At 40.7% G+C, this 15,461-nt stretch overlaps 1 protein-coding gene across 1 annotated transcript in view; it reads right to left on the minus strand.

The window, feature by feature from the left end:
• Positions 1 to 2,849: 2,849 nt before the first annotated feature.
• The window catches only part of TUB (TUB bipartite transcription factor), a 152,684-nt gene continuing 140,072 nt past the window's right edge, over positions 2,850 to 15,461 (minus strand). Inside the window, exons 7-14 of the mRNA XM_059825818.1 lie at positions 15,131 to 15,252; positions 14,051 to 14,242; positions 13,370 to 13,482; positions 12,158 to 12,272; positions 6,868 to 6,966; positions 6,308 to 6,479; positions 4,789 to 4,914; positions 2,850 to 2,881 (exon numbers count right to left, since the gene is read on the minus strand). Of these exons, the coding sequence (XP_059681801.1) occupies positions 2,850 to 2,881; positions 4,789 to 4,914; positions 6,308 to 6,479; positions 6,868 to 6,966; positions 12,158 to 12,272; positions 13,370 to 13,482; positions 14,051 to 14,242; positions 15,131 to 15,252 (971 nt within the window). The remainder of the gene's footprint in view (positions 2,882 to 4,788; positions 4,915 to 6,307; positions 6,480 to 6,867; positions 6,967 to 12,157; positions 12,273 to 13,369; positions 13,483 to 14,050; positions 14,243 to 15,130; positions 15,253 to 15,461) is intronic.

Genomic DNA, 15,461 nt, shown 5'->3' on the forward strand with positions numbered 1-15,461 from the left:
CAACCCCTTGTCCTATCCAACTGAAATAATCAAAGACAAAATATTCTCATACTGGTCTAGAGTCATCACCTCTTCAGGACAAGTTCGCTGTGTGACATCCAGTCCTTGTTGTATCCTTATGTGAAATCACTAATAAACTAATAATAAAATTTGTAAAAAGCTAAGATACAAGAACTGGGAGTGATTTTCTATACTACGGACTGTATTGATTTCCTTCTTTTTTAATGGGCAGCACTCAGGTAGGGGGGTAAGATTTTTACCGGTAGAAAAGCAGGTCTAATGCTTAGTACTTCTAGAGACCTCACTGATGTCCCTGCTTGTTCAAAGTCACTCCTTTTGTTGATCAAAAGGGAGCAAAAGAAGTTTGAGTTAATGGCATTGGTTCACCATGACTGATAAAACTCGGTGGTGTCATTTGACTCCACAAGAATGTTTTTCAATCATGCAGCTACCAGATTTTATTACAGAGCCCTTTTCACTAAAGCTCCTTCAGTTCTAGTACCTCATGAGGACAGGCAGCTGGGAACTCCAGCACTGTTGTAAGGCAACTTGAATAGCGAGAGCTTTGCCAGGAATTACTACAAAATCATTCACATCATAGACTTCTTAGCATCAGAATTTGTAACAGTGGCCTATGACATTACTATTTTATGTGCCATATATTATCCTACAAAAGGAGTAGAGCGACGTCTAGCTTCTAAAAAATAAACTCATATTTTAGGGCACCAACACACTTCAGCTCACAAAATCACTTTCAACCTTTTGAAAAAGGAAAAATAAAGCAGCGCTACAAAGGGAATCTGTCTAACAGTCTGCCTCCAGGCTTGTGGACAGCTCTGCTCACTGATTTGCAACCAACGGTTTGGAAACTCTGGTTACCGAATGTTTACTAAGAAAAATTCTGATTACGTTTTAGGCAAGCTTTTTTATCTGCTAGCTTTTAATGTGTTAATTTACTCTACTGAAAAGCCAAAGGGCCAAATTCACCCCTCTGATAAGGCTTCTATTGTAGGAGCATCACTGGGTGTGCACCAAAGGCATTATTCATCTGTGGAGAGATCACTGAGTAGTATTGTCAAAATAAACACTTTTGATTTGCACATCCTTGAAGAAAAGATAATGGGATTATGAAGAGAATGAGAAGAAACAGAAGATCAGAGATGAAGAAAATTAGATAACGGGCCAGGAAGAAACTGTTTGATGTAAACAGAGTGACAAGTCAGATGAAGAACTCTCATTAAAGCATGCAGTATTTGCCTATAAGCAATTCAGGCAAGGAATTTGTTTACAACTCTCCGCCGAAATCAACAGCAGATGCAAAAAATCATCAATATTGGGATTTTAAATAATATTAAATCTACCATATCCAAACACTCACTAGGACTATGTGAAGGAAATGCACGGCTCGGTGCCCTTATATTCTTTGTCACACTAAGTAAACAAGGTGATGTCCTGTTGCACATTGACATGCAGGCCCTGCAGAAGCTACTACTGATACGACTGCACCACTAACTACTCCTCGGTTACTTTACTATGCATATAGCTCTGAAAATATATATAGGTGCCAAGGTTTTATTGCTGGTGTGGAGGAAAATCTAACTTTGTGAAGACTGTGTAATCTCAGATATGACTGTATGTTAAGACAGAACCTGCTGCGACTTTCCCAAGTGAGGAAAACAAAATTCGGAGTGTGCTGGAAAACTTCTGATACCACCTTGCATTGATATGCAGTCGTGCCCTTCACCAGAAAGTGTCCATCAGAAATTGTATAGATGCTACACTGAAAGAAACTGCTTTTGGAGCAGATGGCGATGGTCAAGTGAATCAAAAGAACCCAGTACCTTGCTCAACAACAGTGAGGAATTAGGGTTTTGGCGAAGGCCACTAGACGCAAATCCTGTTGTAACTGAACCAGATTTAATTACAGCGCCTCATTCCTCTTAGTCCCAGGTTAACATCCCCCTCTAGTGACCTCAATTTATGGTGGGGAATTTTTTCCTCAGCAGCTCGTTGGCTGATGTCCCTGTATGATTCTGTTAAGATGATGGGGATTTGAGTCACCACTTTCCTCCTGGCATGATTACAGGTTAAAAAAATACCCGGCCTGAGAAGAACATGCAGTGAGGGTGAGTTACACAATGTGCTGGCAGCAAAACTGTCCCAAGAAGCTGAACTCTGCCTTTCCCCAGCCCCTCATTCTCACCCTTGTGCAGGAGTTGACTGCACATGAGCTTCCTTTTCGTGCCAATTCCCTGTGGGGCCGTGATGCAAGTCAGACCATTGTTACGATCCGTGTTAAAAATAACCTTTCCTAAACCAACTCCACTACTAAAGCCAACAGATTGTGTATTTGCACCATAAGACACTTAGTTCCTTTGACACAGTCTTGTGCACAGAGAGAGGCAGAAAACTATGTCAGGTGCCACTTTCTCAGGCTTTAAAGAAAATGCATGCCTCGAGAGCCACAGAATTAAAGCCATGCAGATTCAACCATTCCCATGCTGCACAGTTCTTGAAATCCACATCACACCTAAATACCAGCGGTGGGAATTCCTGCCTGTTTTTGCAGTAGTCTAAACAAGAAAAAAAATCTGGTTATCATTGGAGCTAGTTTTTAAAGACTGACATGAGGTAACCAAAGGCATAAGGGCCCCTCTCTGGTAAAATTCAAAGTGAGATCACAGATGGGGATGTGAAGTGGTGGGAAACCACCAACTACCGGGGAAAACAAAGCATCCATGGGCAAAGCCGAAGTATCACACTGCAGCTCATGACTCATCATTTTGATCATTCATTGAGGCAACTGACTGCTCATTGCTCTCAAACAAAAGGTGTCTTTCCATTTTACATCATTGCATGGAAGGGCTTCTTGCAAAAAGATCTGAAAAAATTACAGACCCTCCTGTTATTTAAAGATGACATATGACAGGTTGAGTCCATCAACAAAACACTGTTCAAAGCCAACAGACTTTTTGCCATATATTTTAAAAGAGATTAGAAAAAATGCTGGCAATTACTTATTTCCATCTCTTATCTGAAATTTCCTTGTCTGTATACTGGGAAGGAGACCTGAAGGCAAATGTGAAGAAGAGAGTATATTTCTTTTACTAGTTGAAATTATACAGTCCAAATGGCACAACCTCTCCTTATGGCTTGTCCCCTATAGTCAAAAAGAGACTGACAGCTATGAGACAAGCAGATTTGATCTCATTTTCTCTTTACATAATCTTTGGTTGTGCAATGCAAGAGTCTATAAAGAGTAAAAAGGAGGATCTGAATACACACAGATCCATTATATACACATTGTATAAAATGCAACTACTTCTTCACTTCACTCACATTTCAATACCCATCTGGTGAACTATATATAAATTCTGTTACTTTGTGTGCCATTTAGGATAACATTGTACAGAACAATGGCAGAAATACTTGTTATTTTTAAAGGTGTTTTACAGTATGCTTTCAGTTGCAGCTCTTGGCTTTTGAGATGTTCAGAAGAGAATGGCTTGCTCTTTGCTTGTGTTTTGAAATGGTATTTGTTTATATATTCCAGATAAATCAGAAAAAAAGAAAGAAAAAATTCACACTATTTTAAGCTATTCTGTGTCCTGCCAGTGTCTCATTTGTATGCAGCATACACTAGATTTGCCTAGAAGGATTTAGCTCAGTAGCTGGCACATTTACATTAGAGAACAACATACACAGTTTCAATTGATTTCAAGCGTTCTTACAATGGGAAATAAATATGAAAAGTGGTTGTTGCTGAAAGTTCAAAAAATGCAATCAACAAATTGTAAAATCGCAAAAGGCCAGACAAATTTAATAAAATAGTTCCATTTACCTTCCTCAGCTTTACACAGCCTGTTCAAAATAGTAAGATTCTCTGCAGAGAGCCTTTATCCAACTGTTTATATCACTTCATACAAAATACGTGTTTGAATTACCACAGCAATACAAGGATATAAATTCCCAACACGCGACATGCCAAATTCAACATAAGCTATGCTTTCTTGGCATCTAGACGTCTTCCTTCTCCTTTTCTGTACTCCAAATGCATTTCCATTTGAAACAAATTAAAAAGCATGTAAATGTTAAAACATAATGACAGCTTAGAATTCAAGTGACTTGTGCAACATTATTTTGTGCTTTCTACTTCTCCATTTCCTCCTACTGCAATGAAAATTCATCGTGCCCTTCTACATACACAACAGCAATGCATCAAGTTCAGTCCCGTATAGGTTTTCAGCCCTCAGACTTGGCTTTATACTACACAAGATCCTTGCAAATTCAAAAAGTGCATCTTTTTTGTGATCTTTCTTTTACGTTGGATGATGTGAAGCTCTGATTAGTCGATGTAGGAATGCAACCTTGAGGTATGATTGCAGCCTCGGAATAATTCGTAAATGTAAAAAGAAATTTTTCGAGCGTGCACGCCCTTTCTGGATTTAAAAAAGACACCGTTATAATGGTGCTACTAGAGCCACGGTACAGTACATCATGGCACATCTCCATAACATAATCAAGGACGTGAGATAGAACTTCTATTTACAGAAACTTGACGCCACTTCCAGAAAAATATGACAGGAAAAAAAGGAAAATATTATTTCCTGAAAGTCCTGAATTTTTAGAAGATTCCTTTTACTTTCTCTTCAGCAATAGAGTGGTCCTCCACAACTGCATTTTCCCTGACCTGTTTAGTATGGACCATAAATGACACCAGCAGGAATTGGGAATCATATGGCAAACTGCTTCCTTTGAGAGGATGCTCACCCATGCCCCTTTACTCACAAGCCAGCTTGCTGTCGAAACTTGAAAGGGCAATAGCAAAGGCTTGTAGCGCGCACATTGGGTAGTTGTAGTCCATGGTGAACACATCCTCAGCCACGCGGCCAAACTGCATCACTATATAGTCAGCTGCAAGAAAGGTCATAAAAAGTGACAAAGCATTATTTTTGTTTGCAGCCCTTACTAAATAAGTATGCATTCAACATCATCCTCTGGCCCAGCTCAACAAAATACAAACAAAACATGCTCACTCATCAAACTTCACAACACTTATTCATGCAAGTGGGTGTGCTGATACCAGAGGGAGAAGCAAGGATAGCTTGAGTGAGGAACAGCCGAGTGATAAAGGACTGCAAGACTTGTTACTGTCTTCAAAAAAATTACAGAGATAAAAAGCGGGTTTTGCAAGCACAGAGAGAAAATTGCTTCTGTATAGAATGCTCAATCCTCTTATACAGACCTAGTGCTGAGTGTACCAAGAACCAATTAATTCTATTCCTACTTAACTTCAGGCAAGTGGACAAGCAAAGATAACGGGGGAAGAGAAGGCATGATTGTGATCTAGACCTAATCATGTCTCTCTGTTATATCATACTCAGAAATTCTTCCTCAACTTTTTTTCTCTTCTGTACCCTTTGTCAGCAAGAGGAAATCTCGGCCTCATTCACAGTTTGAAATGTTTCATTGCAGAAGCAGGTGTAATTGTTTCACCTTATGAAATGCAGCAAATGCATATAGCAATGTTTCAAACTCAGTGTTGCTCTCGGAGACTGGCAGAGCCACTTTCACCACCTTCCAATATTCCCCCGCGGTCTAAGCACGGCGCTGGTGTGGCCCGGTGCGCTCCAGCACCTAGTGACCACGCCTGCCTAAAGCCAGCGTGAAGTGGGGCAGCATCGCTCCACTCGAGCACTCGTCTTTATCCCTGCTCCAACAACTGTACCTGAGGCTGAGAAAAAAGGGGGCTGTACATTGCTGGCAGAAAGCAGCACATCGGTAAGGTCCCAGTGATGGTGGGAAAGGCAGTCCTGACGTTCTCAGGGTGTTCTGTAGGGCTAATGCTACAAAGAGTAGTAATGGCAAAGTGGATGTGCACTGGGACTGGTCTGACTGCCACCGTCTCCAGCTGGGCAGTGTATGGGGACCAGAGTGAACAAAAAAACCAAGGATTGTGTGCAACAACTGCCTGAGCGTGAGCGGAGCGATACTGCCCCGTGGTCCTGCTCTCTGGAAGTACCCTAGCTCTGAGAACAGAAACAACTCTAAACTGTTGCTCAGTTCACAAGCCGGGCAGCCAAAGGAGAAAACGGAGACAGCACATAGCAGAATCACCTGTCTCAAGCATGAGCATTTAAACACCCAACTTGCATCGAAGTCATGGTCACAAGGCAGAGCAGCATTAAGCTGGACCCACATATGACTAAATTAAACTCACTCAGCTAGCAACAGTAAGGGCAGAATCACCGTCAGGCTGTGTATGCAGTACTGTTTCTACACGTTACGGACAGAGAGCTATACTTACGGTCATTATCATGAATAATTTGGAAGTTTTTCACTGAGGCCTGTGTGACTCGACCATGGAAATTTAAAACATAGGACTGGGTGTCATCATTCCAGACTGGCGTTTTGTTATGCAGCTCAATGACACTCTCTGTATTTTTGTTCTGCCATCTTGCAAGAAGTGTCTCATGTTCCTGCACACACCATAGATACACACTTCAGTTTAATACTCTCACAAGACAACCCATTCATAAATCCTAGCCCAAAGACTGTCACCCTCAACTCTCAAAACAGCATTATCGAATGAAACAGAGAACTCTGAGTATCTTAATGCAAATGTGCTTTTGAGTCCTTTCCACAGCTTGGAAAAGGTTAGTTGTATCTTTTGTTATCAAAATACATTATTATTTGTAGTGCTTTTGTGAGTCATAGATCTAGTCACACATCCCATTGTTCTGCAATTGTTCAAATACTAGGTTTAGAGGGATTTTTTAACCTTTAAACCTTCAGAAATGCAAAAAACCAACTCTAACTGAAAAAGAATTCAAGTAATTTTTGTCGTTGACTGATGGTACAACTTACATTTCGTGGTCTGATGGAAACTCTTTCGTGGTCCATATTCATTCCTGGTATGATCACACTCATTTTACGAGGTCCTTTAAACCCCAAGACATTTGTTTCCTAAAAATGTTTAGAAAAGAGTTCATCATGTTCTGTATTTTTAAAGTTAATTTCTTCAACAGACACAGTGGCAGCCCAGGGAATTTATTTGTTAGTCAACTCAAAAAACATCTTGAAACTCCTACCTTCACTGGCACTGCCAAACATTCTAGCTTTGTCTTAGAAGTGCTGACAACAAGAAAAATGGAAATATAGAGGTTCCCAAAAACACTCCTAACATTGGCTGCCAGCAACCTTAATACAATTTAAAAAAAACCAAAACCCTTTGTTAAAAAAGGATATGAACTAACCAGATTGCTTGGCTACTGCTAGATCCCAAAATAAAGTAGGTGTAATTTAAAAATCATAAAATGCAGTCACACATTTTGATGAGAGACAGAATTAAATATATGGGACCAACTCCATTTATTCCAGAGCCAGCACAAAAGCAAACAAGAAGAAGCTGCCAGTAAGAGCATCTGTTAGCAGTGCTGTGGTTTTCAAAGTCTTCAGATATGTTATGCTTAGAGATGAGCATGGTAAAAAACAAACACATTAGCATGAATGCAAATTTTCAAGCTATGAAGGCAGGGAAAGTAAAGACATAACATAGGCAGCAAAAACAAATCCGTGGAAAATACAGGTTCTTCCATTAAACATGATTTGATGCCTTTCTGACCAGCTTTTCACAAAAGCGTTCCAGTACTGCACTATCCTCTCAAAACACAACCACTAAAATATAAATAGGCCTAAAGTCTTATTTTTTTCTGAAGCTTTCTTTTTTCCACAGAAGAAACTGTGGCCAAGTATTTCAGTAAGTCATTTCAGTATTTCAAAAGTCATCTACTTTTGAAATAGAAAAAGTAAAGGGTGATATTTTCCAACCCACTCACTAAAACCTGATTGTCTATTTTAGCATTAACTCCAGTAAATGAAACAGTGACACCTCTGAAAGTCCATATCCTCGAGTTTTGTGCTACTTTTTTTTTTTTTTTGGTCACATGCATTTTTTCTCCTCTACCTTTCCAAAGTGAAGGGCTGTGGACACACAGTAAGAAATCTCAGGAAGGAAATTCCCAGTGGCGCTATTCCCAGCAACATACCACAAGATGCCAAGAACTGGGCACCCCCAGGCTCCAGCTGGTGTGGCTCTATCACTGGGACATTCATAAGTTGCATATTCAAATGTCTCTGCTTTTATATATTTCATAAAAGTGTCCCGATTTTAAGGAACGTTAAACTTTTTTAAAACATCTCTACTTTTACAAGCTAAAATCCATACATCTCAACTCACTGGAAACATCTGAAAATACCTGCCTAAAATTTACTCGTGCAGAAGTGTTGTCATCCATCAGACCTTTAAAATAACTTGGGTTGTTTCAGCAAACCATCTGGAGATTTTACACAACTCATTAAAGATCTTCAAATTCCGCTGAGTTATTTTACTGAATACTCTTGGAGCAATCCAGGTATATTCATGTATCTTCATAACTATATACATTAATGGCAAGACTGTACCTCTTTTCTGAATCATTTATGTCATGGCCTTTGGCAGAGTAAACCAATGTTATCAGTTCAGTTGGAAGTATATACTTGGTTCTGCATCATGGTGAGACTCAAATTAAAATGACTGCCAGCAGATTTTATAAGCAGGAGAGACTCAGCACAGCAGAGGACAATTTCTAAGAAAAGATTCATGGTTATGCTTATTTTCCAATAACTACTGACAATTCTGGTCTTCTCTGCAATGCCTTACAAGCTCTTCTTCTCATCAAGCTGTAGTTCTGCTACATACAATTAATTTAGATGCTGACTGGTTGAAGACATCGTTCAAGATAAAATTAAATAATAGCGCTGAATCATTTCCCTCCCAACAAGCAGTATTATCACTCTGAAAAAACAGGACTATATTCTTTGGATTTACTCAGAAACACTAAAATCAATACTTCTGCCAAATGATAAGGGAATGGTTTCTAGTTGCACATTACGTCAATCGCCAATTATATCAAACGTTTTATTGGCAAATACTACCCTTTTGCCAAATCAAGGTACAGAACTGAAATTCTACAAACACAGAATATATGAGGAAAACAGTAGGGACAAAAGAGAGGCTTTAATTAAGAGCAGACCTTTCCAATCTAGCTGCATCCAAATAAAATCAATTCCCCTTATCTCCTGTCTCATTCCCTGCTTCTCCTTTATTTCCTTCCTCCACTATTTTGTGTGTGTAAATTCAAGACTACAAATGGCATTATTAGGGGAACATAGGCCAAATTCTGATTTCACACCATTTTAATGCCACTGACAGTCTTGGTTTACGGCTCACAATAAGGGTTGTTAATTGGCAGAGCTCTATTGATTCAACCAGCACGCCGGTGATTTAAATCAGCGAAGGACTTGGCCCAGTAACGCTTGGAAGCTGCACTCTGCCTTAGCCCAGCCAGTAAGCTGTTCTGTGAGCACGCGTCACTATGAACTGGACTGACAGAACACAGAGCCTCTCCCCAGGGTTGCTTTTAAAACCTTGCACACTTTCATAAAATTATGTAAGCATTTCACTATGGTGGCAATAGCTGCCATGATAGAAGTGGCAAGGTGTATATCCCAGTGGCTCCCAGGAGGTTCACGATTTAATTACCTCAATTTTCTTTCAGCCACTTCCCTTTCTGGACTTGGTTCACACAGCTGCGCCTTGTCCTTAATACATTCTGTAGAAACGATCATTCCATCGAAAGCCCAAACCACAGAACCCACTACACTGGAGCACAATGCGAGTGACTGAGGCCTGAGTAGAAAGACATAGTTTAATTGCTTTACCGAGACCTGAGTCACACCTCAGAATATCAGCTGAGCTGCCTGCCTGCAGGATCTGACGCAAACTGAACTGTGAGATGCTATGGATAGAAAGGAATCCAGCACAGAAAATCCTGCTACAAATGGTACAGTTACACCTCCCTGCTTCTCGATAAATTTTGCCAGGCGATTCTGAAATCAGCCATTAGGTGCTGCTGCAGGTTTATGAATACGCTAGCCTGCCATGAGCAAGGAGAGTAAAAATGGTTAACAGCGCCTGATAAAACTGGGTCCTTGCACTAACTTTACTCCTGTTGCTTGAAACACGCCCTAAGGTGAGCTCCACAATGAGAGCTCTCAACACGTTTATTCCACAGTTAACAACAGATGCATCACCAGCTTCTGCCTGTATAGACTAGACCTGCTGAGATGATTCAGCGGGTCAGGCTCAGCAAGTTGGTGGAAGCGGGTACAGCTTGCTCTCCAGATGGGTACTTGATGGGATGAGCTGAGAGACAGTGAGAGGCATAGTGGTGCTTTCAAAATATTGTTTGTTATAGTTTTTGCTGCAGGAGAAATCTCAAGGCAGTAATTAAAAGGTTACCTTAGGACAAGGGTGTTTCAGGAGTGCTCTTTCTGGCATTCTTTGCTGTGGTTCTGCTGCAGCCAGGAACAATAATCTCACTTTAGCAAACCTGGCTAGTAATGAAATATCATTCCGATTTCCTTTTGTCCTCTGGTCATAGCATACCTGCAAACCTGCTGCCTTTCTCCATGAGTATCAAAATATCAATGGAACGAGTCATTTTCTTATACAAATGTACAAGTTTTAAACTGATGATCTCAAACCAGGCATATAAAAGCAGCTTATCTTAGCCACATTCTGCAAATAATGGCCATGGTTCTGTTCCTTCCAACACTCACACTTCTAATTACCTCTGCTGACTGCCGCTGAGTTTTTTTATTTGGTAATGTTAATGATTCAAATGTCATTGTTGTTGACTTCTACAAGTAATGCCTAACTTTTTTAATATATAACTTTTTTCAAACTGTTTTTTGTTTTCTCCTTGCATTTCCAGGTTGCACCAGAAGACTAGCTGCCTGGCTCCAGGGAATGCCCTCCTATATAAACCAGTAAAATTAGCTTTATTGAACATGTAAGTTCTCCTAGGTTCCTACTGGAACTTCAGTCGAACTCTAAATTGACATTAAATCCTGGACTCTTTTGTTAGTTCCTGTTAGCTGGATTTTCTGAAATTCTCAGACAGTTTCAAAGCCAACAGGAAAGGAGGGATATGTGTGTGTGTGTCTGTCTGTATGCAACCGTAGGCCATGTGCTTGAATAATAGCACATGAGAACAGAAACACTATTTATACTATATTCACAGAAAAACTGCATCCTAAGCAGCAGGGAAAGAACACATTAGCAGCTAATACTGCCACGCCTCAGTGCTCTCAGCACTCTGCAGGGAAAGGATGGCTCTCTTCTTTCCTTTTCATGTGCCGAAAGCTTCTAGATGCATTGCTCCCCGCATCCTGAAGCTGACCTTTCCAGGGATGCATTCTGTGCGTACACGGGGTGTATGCTGGGATGGCTGGACCTCAATCTGACAGAGCTCCAGGCATCCTTGATTAGAGCTGGGCAGGAACTTTTCAGAAAAGTGGTTCTTGGGTATTTTTGTCAGAAGTTGTTGATTTGTGAAAACAGAAAACTTTCTGTAGCAGTGTATGTACCATTTTTGACTGGAAGAGTTTCTTGGGCCCAGAGATTTCTGGACAGAAAGAATACTCTCACCAAAATAGTTAGTCATCCAGTAATCATGAAAGAACAGCAACTGTGCTTCAAGACTTCATTGTCTGCATTGCCCCTGACAAATGCTATTTACTGTCCTATAAGAGGCCGGTTTCTCTCATTCAATTGAATTTTGGAGTTTGTTTGGAGTTTGTTTGGGTTTTTTCGCGGCAAAAAGGAGTTTTAGAGTTTTTATCCCAGTCTCTCAGCCACTGCTGCAGACCTAGCTCTCCTGTGTTTTGGATCAGAGAGGCCTCCTCCAAAATGCCATTACAAATGGTCATACTTTAGTGCAGTAATTCCACATGCACAACTCTTTCCAGCTCAGAAGGCTCCCTCGGATGGTGCCTGCAGGCTGTGAAGCATCCTACCTCTTGCAGAGGGTTACATAAAAGCTCCAACACCTTCTGACCAAAAGTGAGAAGTGGGCAACCTGGTTCTGAGCACAACGTTCCTCACCTCTACTTTCCACTGCATTTCCTGGTTTCTCTAGTGAAGATCAGCTGTTTGATTACATCGAAGTATGAATGCTGATTTACACAATCATAAGTGAGAAGGAAATTCAGTGTGCTATTTCAGAAACTGAACTGCCCTTTCTTGCATATTTTGCCTGTGAGCAGTACTTACATAACAAATAGCAGCTAGCTCCTGACGCAGGATACTCGCCTCCAGGCTTGAAGTTGTCTTCATTGGATTTACTCCATTGTCATAAACTGTAAACTTAGTTCCCATAAGATTTGATCTATCAAAAAAAAATGGAAAATCCAATCACCATTTGTCAGTAATGCTGCCCAAGACACCTATCCTTTACTGCACTTGTAGCCCCAAAGGAAGATAAATAATATCGAGTGCAAATAGTTGTTAATTCTAATCCCAACTAAATGGCAACTCGTGGATTAAAAGCCATAACAAAACCGTAAAGGTACAGTACAGCAGAGTATACTAAAGGTCCCTTATCATTACACTGGAGATTTCTCGTGATGTCTTGCAAACCAGTAAATTCAAGAAAGCAATAAGGAAACACTCAGGTGGGGTTATTTTGTTTGTTTGCTTGGTTTTTAAAATATGCTTACTCTCTACAAAACTATCTGCTTTCTTACCTGACTGCTAACTCTATTAGAATACAGAGAGTGATTTTCGTAACATTATAAGCAAGATCAGTCTTTCCTATTTAAATGGAAATCACACTAAGGAGCGCACAATACAACTTAGAACATACTAAAACCACATCATCCTCATTCTGTGTTTGCACTCCAATAAATAGCGCATGAAGTTCCGAGATCCACCCAGACAAATGGCAATTAGCAGTACAGTCCCTTTCCTCAGGCACAGAGAATCTAAACATACATTGAGAGGCTCCATGTACGTATCAACAACAAACTGATGTATAATGGGGTGACAGACAGAGAAGAAACACATGGTTCTGAAAGAATTCCGCTACTTGTAAATGATTCTAATTAGGATCTTAAGAAATGGGCAAAACCAAGGAGATTTTCAAATTGTCTAACAGACAGAACTTCCATTCCAAGGTATCAACAGGGGCTGGACGCAATCTACTCAGGCATTTCTGAAAAACCCGTTAAGTTGGGCTCATATACCCTTGAGAACCTGGCCTTTGAGCATTTAAGAGCTTCAGTCCTGCTGACTTTTAATAAAATGTGATCTCCTAAGTGCTTGAGACATTTTGAAAGCATGCCTTGGATACTGGTAAGCTTTAGGACCATTATCACATGATGTAGTCGAGCCTCTAACTGAGAGGTCATAGTGGCTTACAGGCTTCTTAATTTCAAATGAACTTTATGTACTACAAAGCAAATTCTTAGATGTATCAGTGTTTACCTCAGTTTTCCAATAAAACTCTCTCCACCCCGAGACAGGTCAGTTGGGTCTATGGAGATGAGGTAATTAGAGGTTTTACTCTTCTTTCGTTTCCTTCCAGCTAACAGAAACACCTAAGCAGTGCAGAAAAACATATTCTAGAATGCCAAAGGGGTTAGCACACACCACTTCCTGCTTTGATATAAGGAAACCACAGGCAATCTTTCTGTCTCCCAGCATCACTAGCAAAGTAACAGAAGGTCTCCTGGGACTTAGCAAAACTAGACAAAAATCTGGAAAGGGAAGGTGACTTCTCAACCACTCTGTCCATTATTTATGATTTAAATAATTAAATTTGATCTATTTTGTTGAATGTTTCATTCTAAGTTTCTCTGGCTCTTCCAGCTGAATTGACAATAGATGCTTTTCAGGCCACAAAATGCAGAGAGCCCCAACTGCTGACTGTCACATAAAGGTGCAGTGCATGGATTATTTAAGGCCAAAGATCAGACATACGAAGAAAGGCAGTAGAACAAAGTGATACTATTGCTTTGCTTTTGGAAGACTGTAGGGCGGATCTCAGTGAAAGGGAAAATACATTTAAAATATAAGATTATATTTTCTTTGTAAGACTTCTTCAGACTTTCAATAATTCTTTTATATTCAGATGCAACTGGTATGCCATTCAAGTTATTTTATGACCTTTTTACCATGCTCCCTTTCCAAGTGGAGGTAATAAGTAGGGTACATCCCTCGGTCCATTCCCTTCTTGTCTCTTGTGATTCTGCATTTGACAGTGACACCCTGTGGAGCAGGTCTTACGGCAAATTCCTCCAGGTCGTCGACATCTATGAGAGGCTCATTTGTGGAAGGACTGGGGGCTGAGGCCGCTTCCTAAAAGAGTAAGCAAAACTCAGGTTTCCTCAACTTTGATTTACAAGGTTATAAGTACAAAGGAATGAGATTTGATAGAAGCTGCATTTAAAAAAAAATAAAAACAATGGACACATTGTCTTCCCCGTTCTGATTCTTCAGCAGCCTTGAAGGCAGCTTATGAGGCTAAGGAACTCTCCCCATCAAATTGGTCAAGCTCTTGGCTACCAAAGGCCCAGGGAGCGGTTCTCTGCGCTGCTAACGCTCATCTGGCGAAGCCAAACAGGGTGGCTGCACAGGCAGAGTGCTGTAATGTTACAAGCAAACCCTGGCTCACACCTTCCCATCTCACCAGACTCCTTTTTTCAGAAAGGTCATACCCAAGGACAGTGATGGCCTTTGATGAAAGGAAGAAATGGGATAGGGCGAGACAGATTAAGCTAGATAGAGATATAACAGAGATGAGAAGTCACTGCAGTATATAAAAGAGTGGGGCACCGTCAACTGGTTTAGCAAGAGCTTGTGATTTAGAATATTTGAACAAGCCAAAGTCTTATTTTAAGTTCGGATGGTAACAGTGAGAACAGGGTGGGAAAACGCTCACAAAAAGGCAACAGAAACAAAAGATCCTTCTGAGCACCTGCAAGAGGTAGAAAGGTAAATATTTACTGTTTACCTTTCTCTTCATTCAAGTTCAGACAATATTTGCTATTCTTTTCTCCAAGTCATTATTTTCATTGCTTGCTCCTGTAAACCCTGAGAGCTACCAAGTCAATCACCTTGGAGATACTCTAGTGCATATCAAAAACAAAAGAAGAAAGGAAGAAAGCCAGGCCTATCCTGACGGCACTCGGAAATCACACAGTACATAGCAGCCCGCATGCTCCTGCTTCGGCACTCACCCCTTACCTTATTGGATTTCTTGCTCGTGGCGGAACCAGGCCGGGTGTTACTGTTTAACTGTGAAGAACTGGAGCTGTCTTCATCTTCCTCATCTTCTTCCTCATCAAAATTCATGCTGCTTGAAATGCCTGAGGAGAAAGCAGCGCACTTATATGAAATACTAATACATTAAAGCTGTCCACACTTGCTGTAAAACATCACTTATCATACTGTTGCACCCTTAGGCTCACAGGTGAGAGAGGGGGTGTGTGAGGGGGGTTCACTGTGCAAGGCAGCGTACAAATACGTGGGTGAGACAGTACCTGCCCTGAGAAGCCGAAACATTTCAGCAAATGAG

Source organism: Gavia stellata, chromosome 17, assembly GCF_030936135.1.
Source record: "Gavia stellata isolate bGavSte3 chromosome 17, bGavSte3.hap2, whole genome shotgun sequence".
NCBI lineage: Eukaryota > Metazoa > Chordata > Aves > Gaviiformes > Gaviidae > Gavia > Gavia stellata.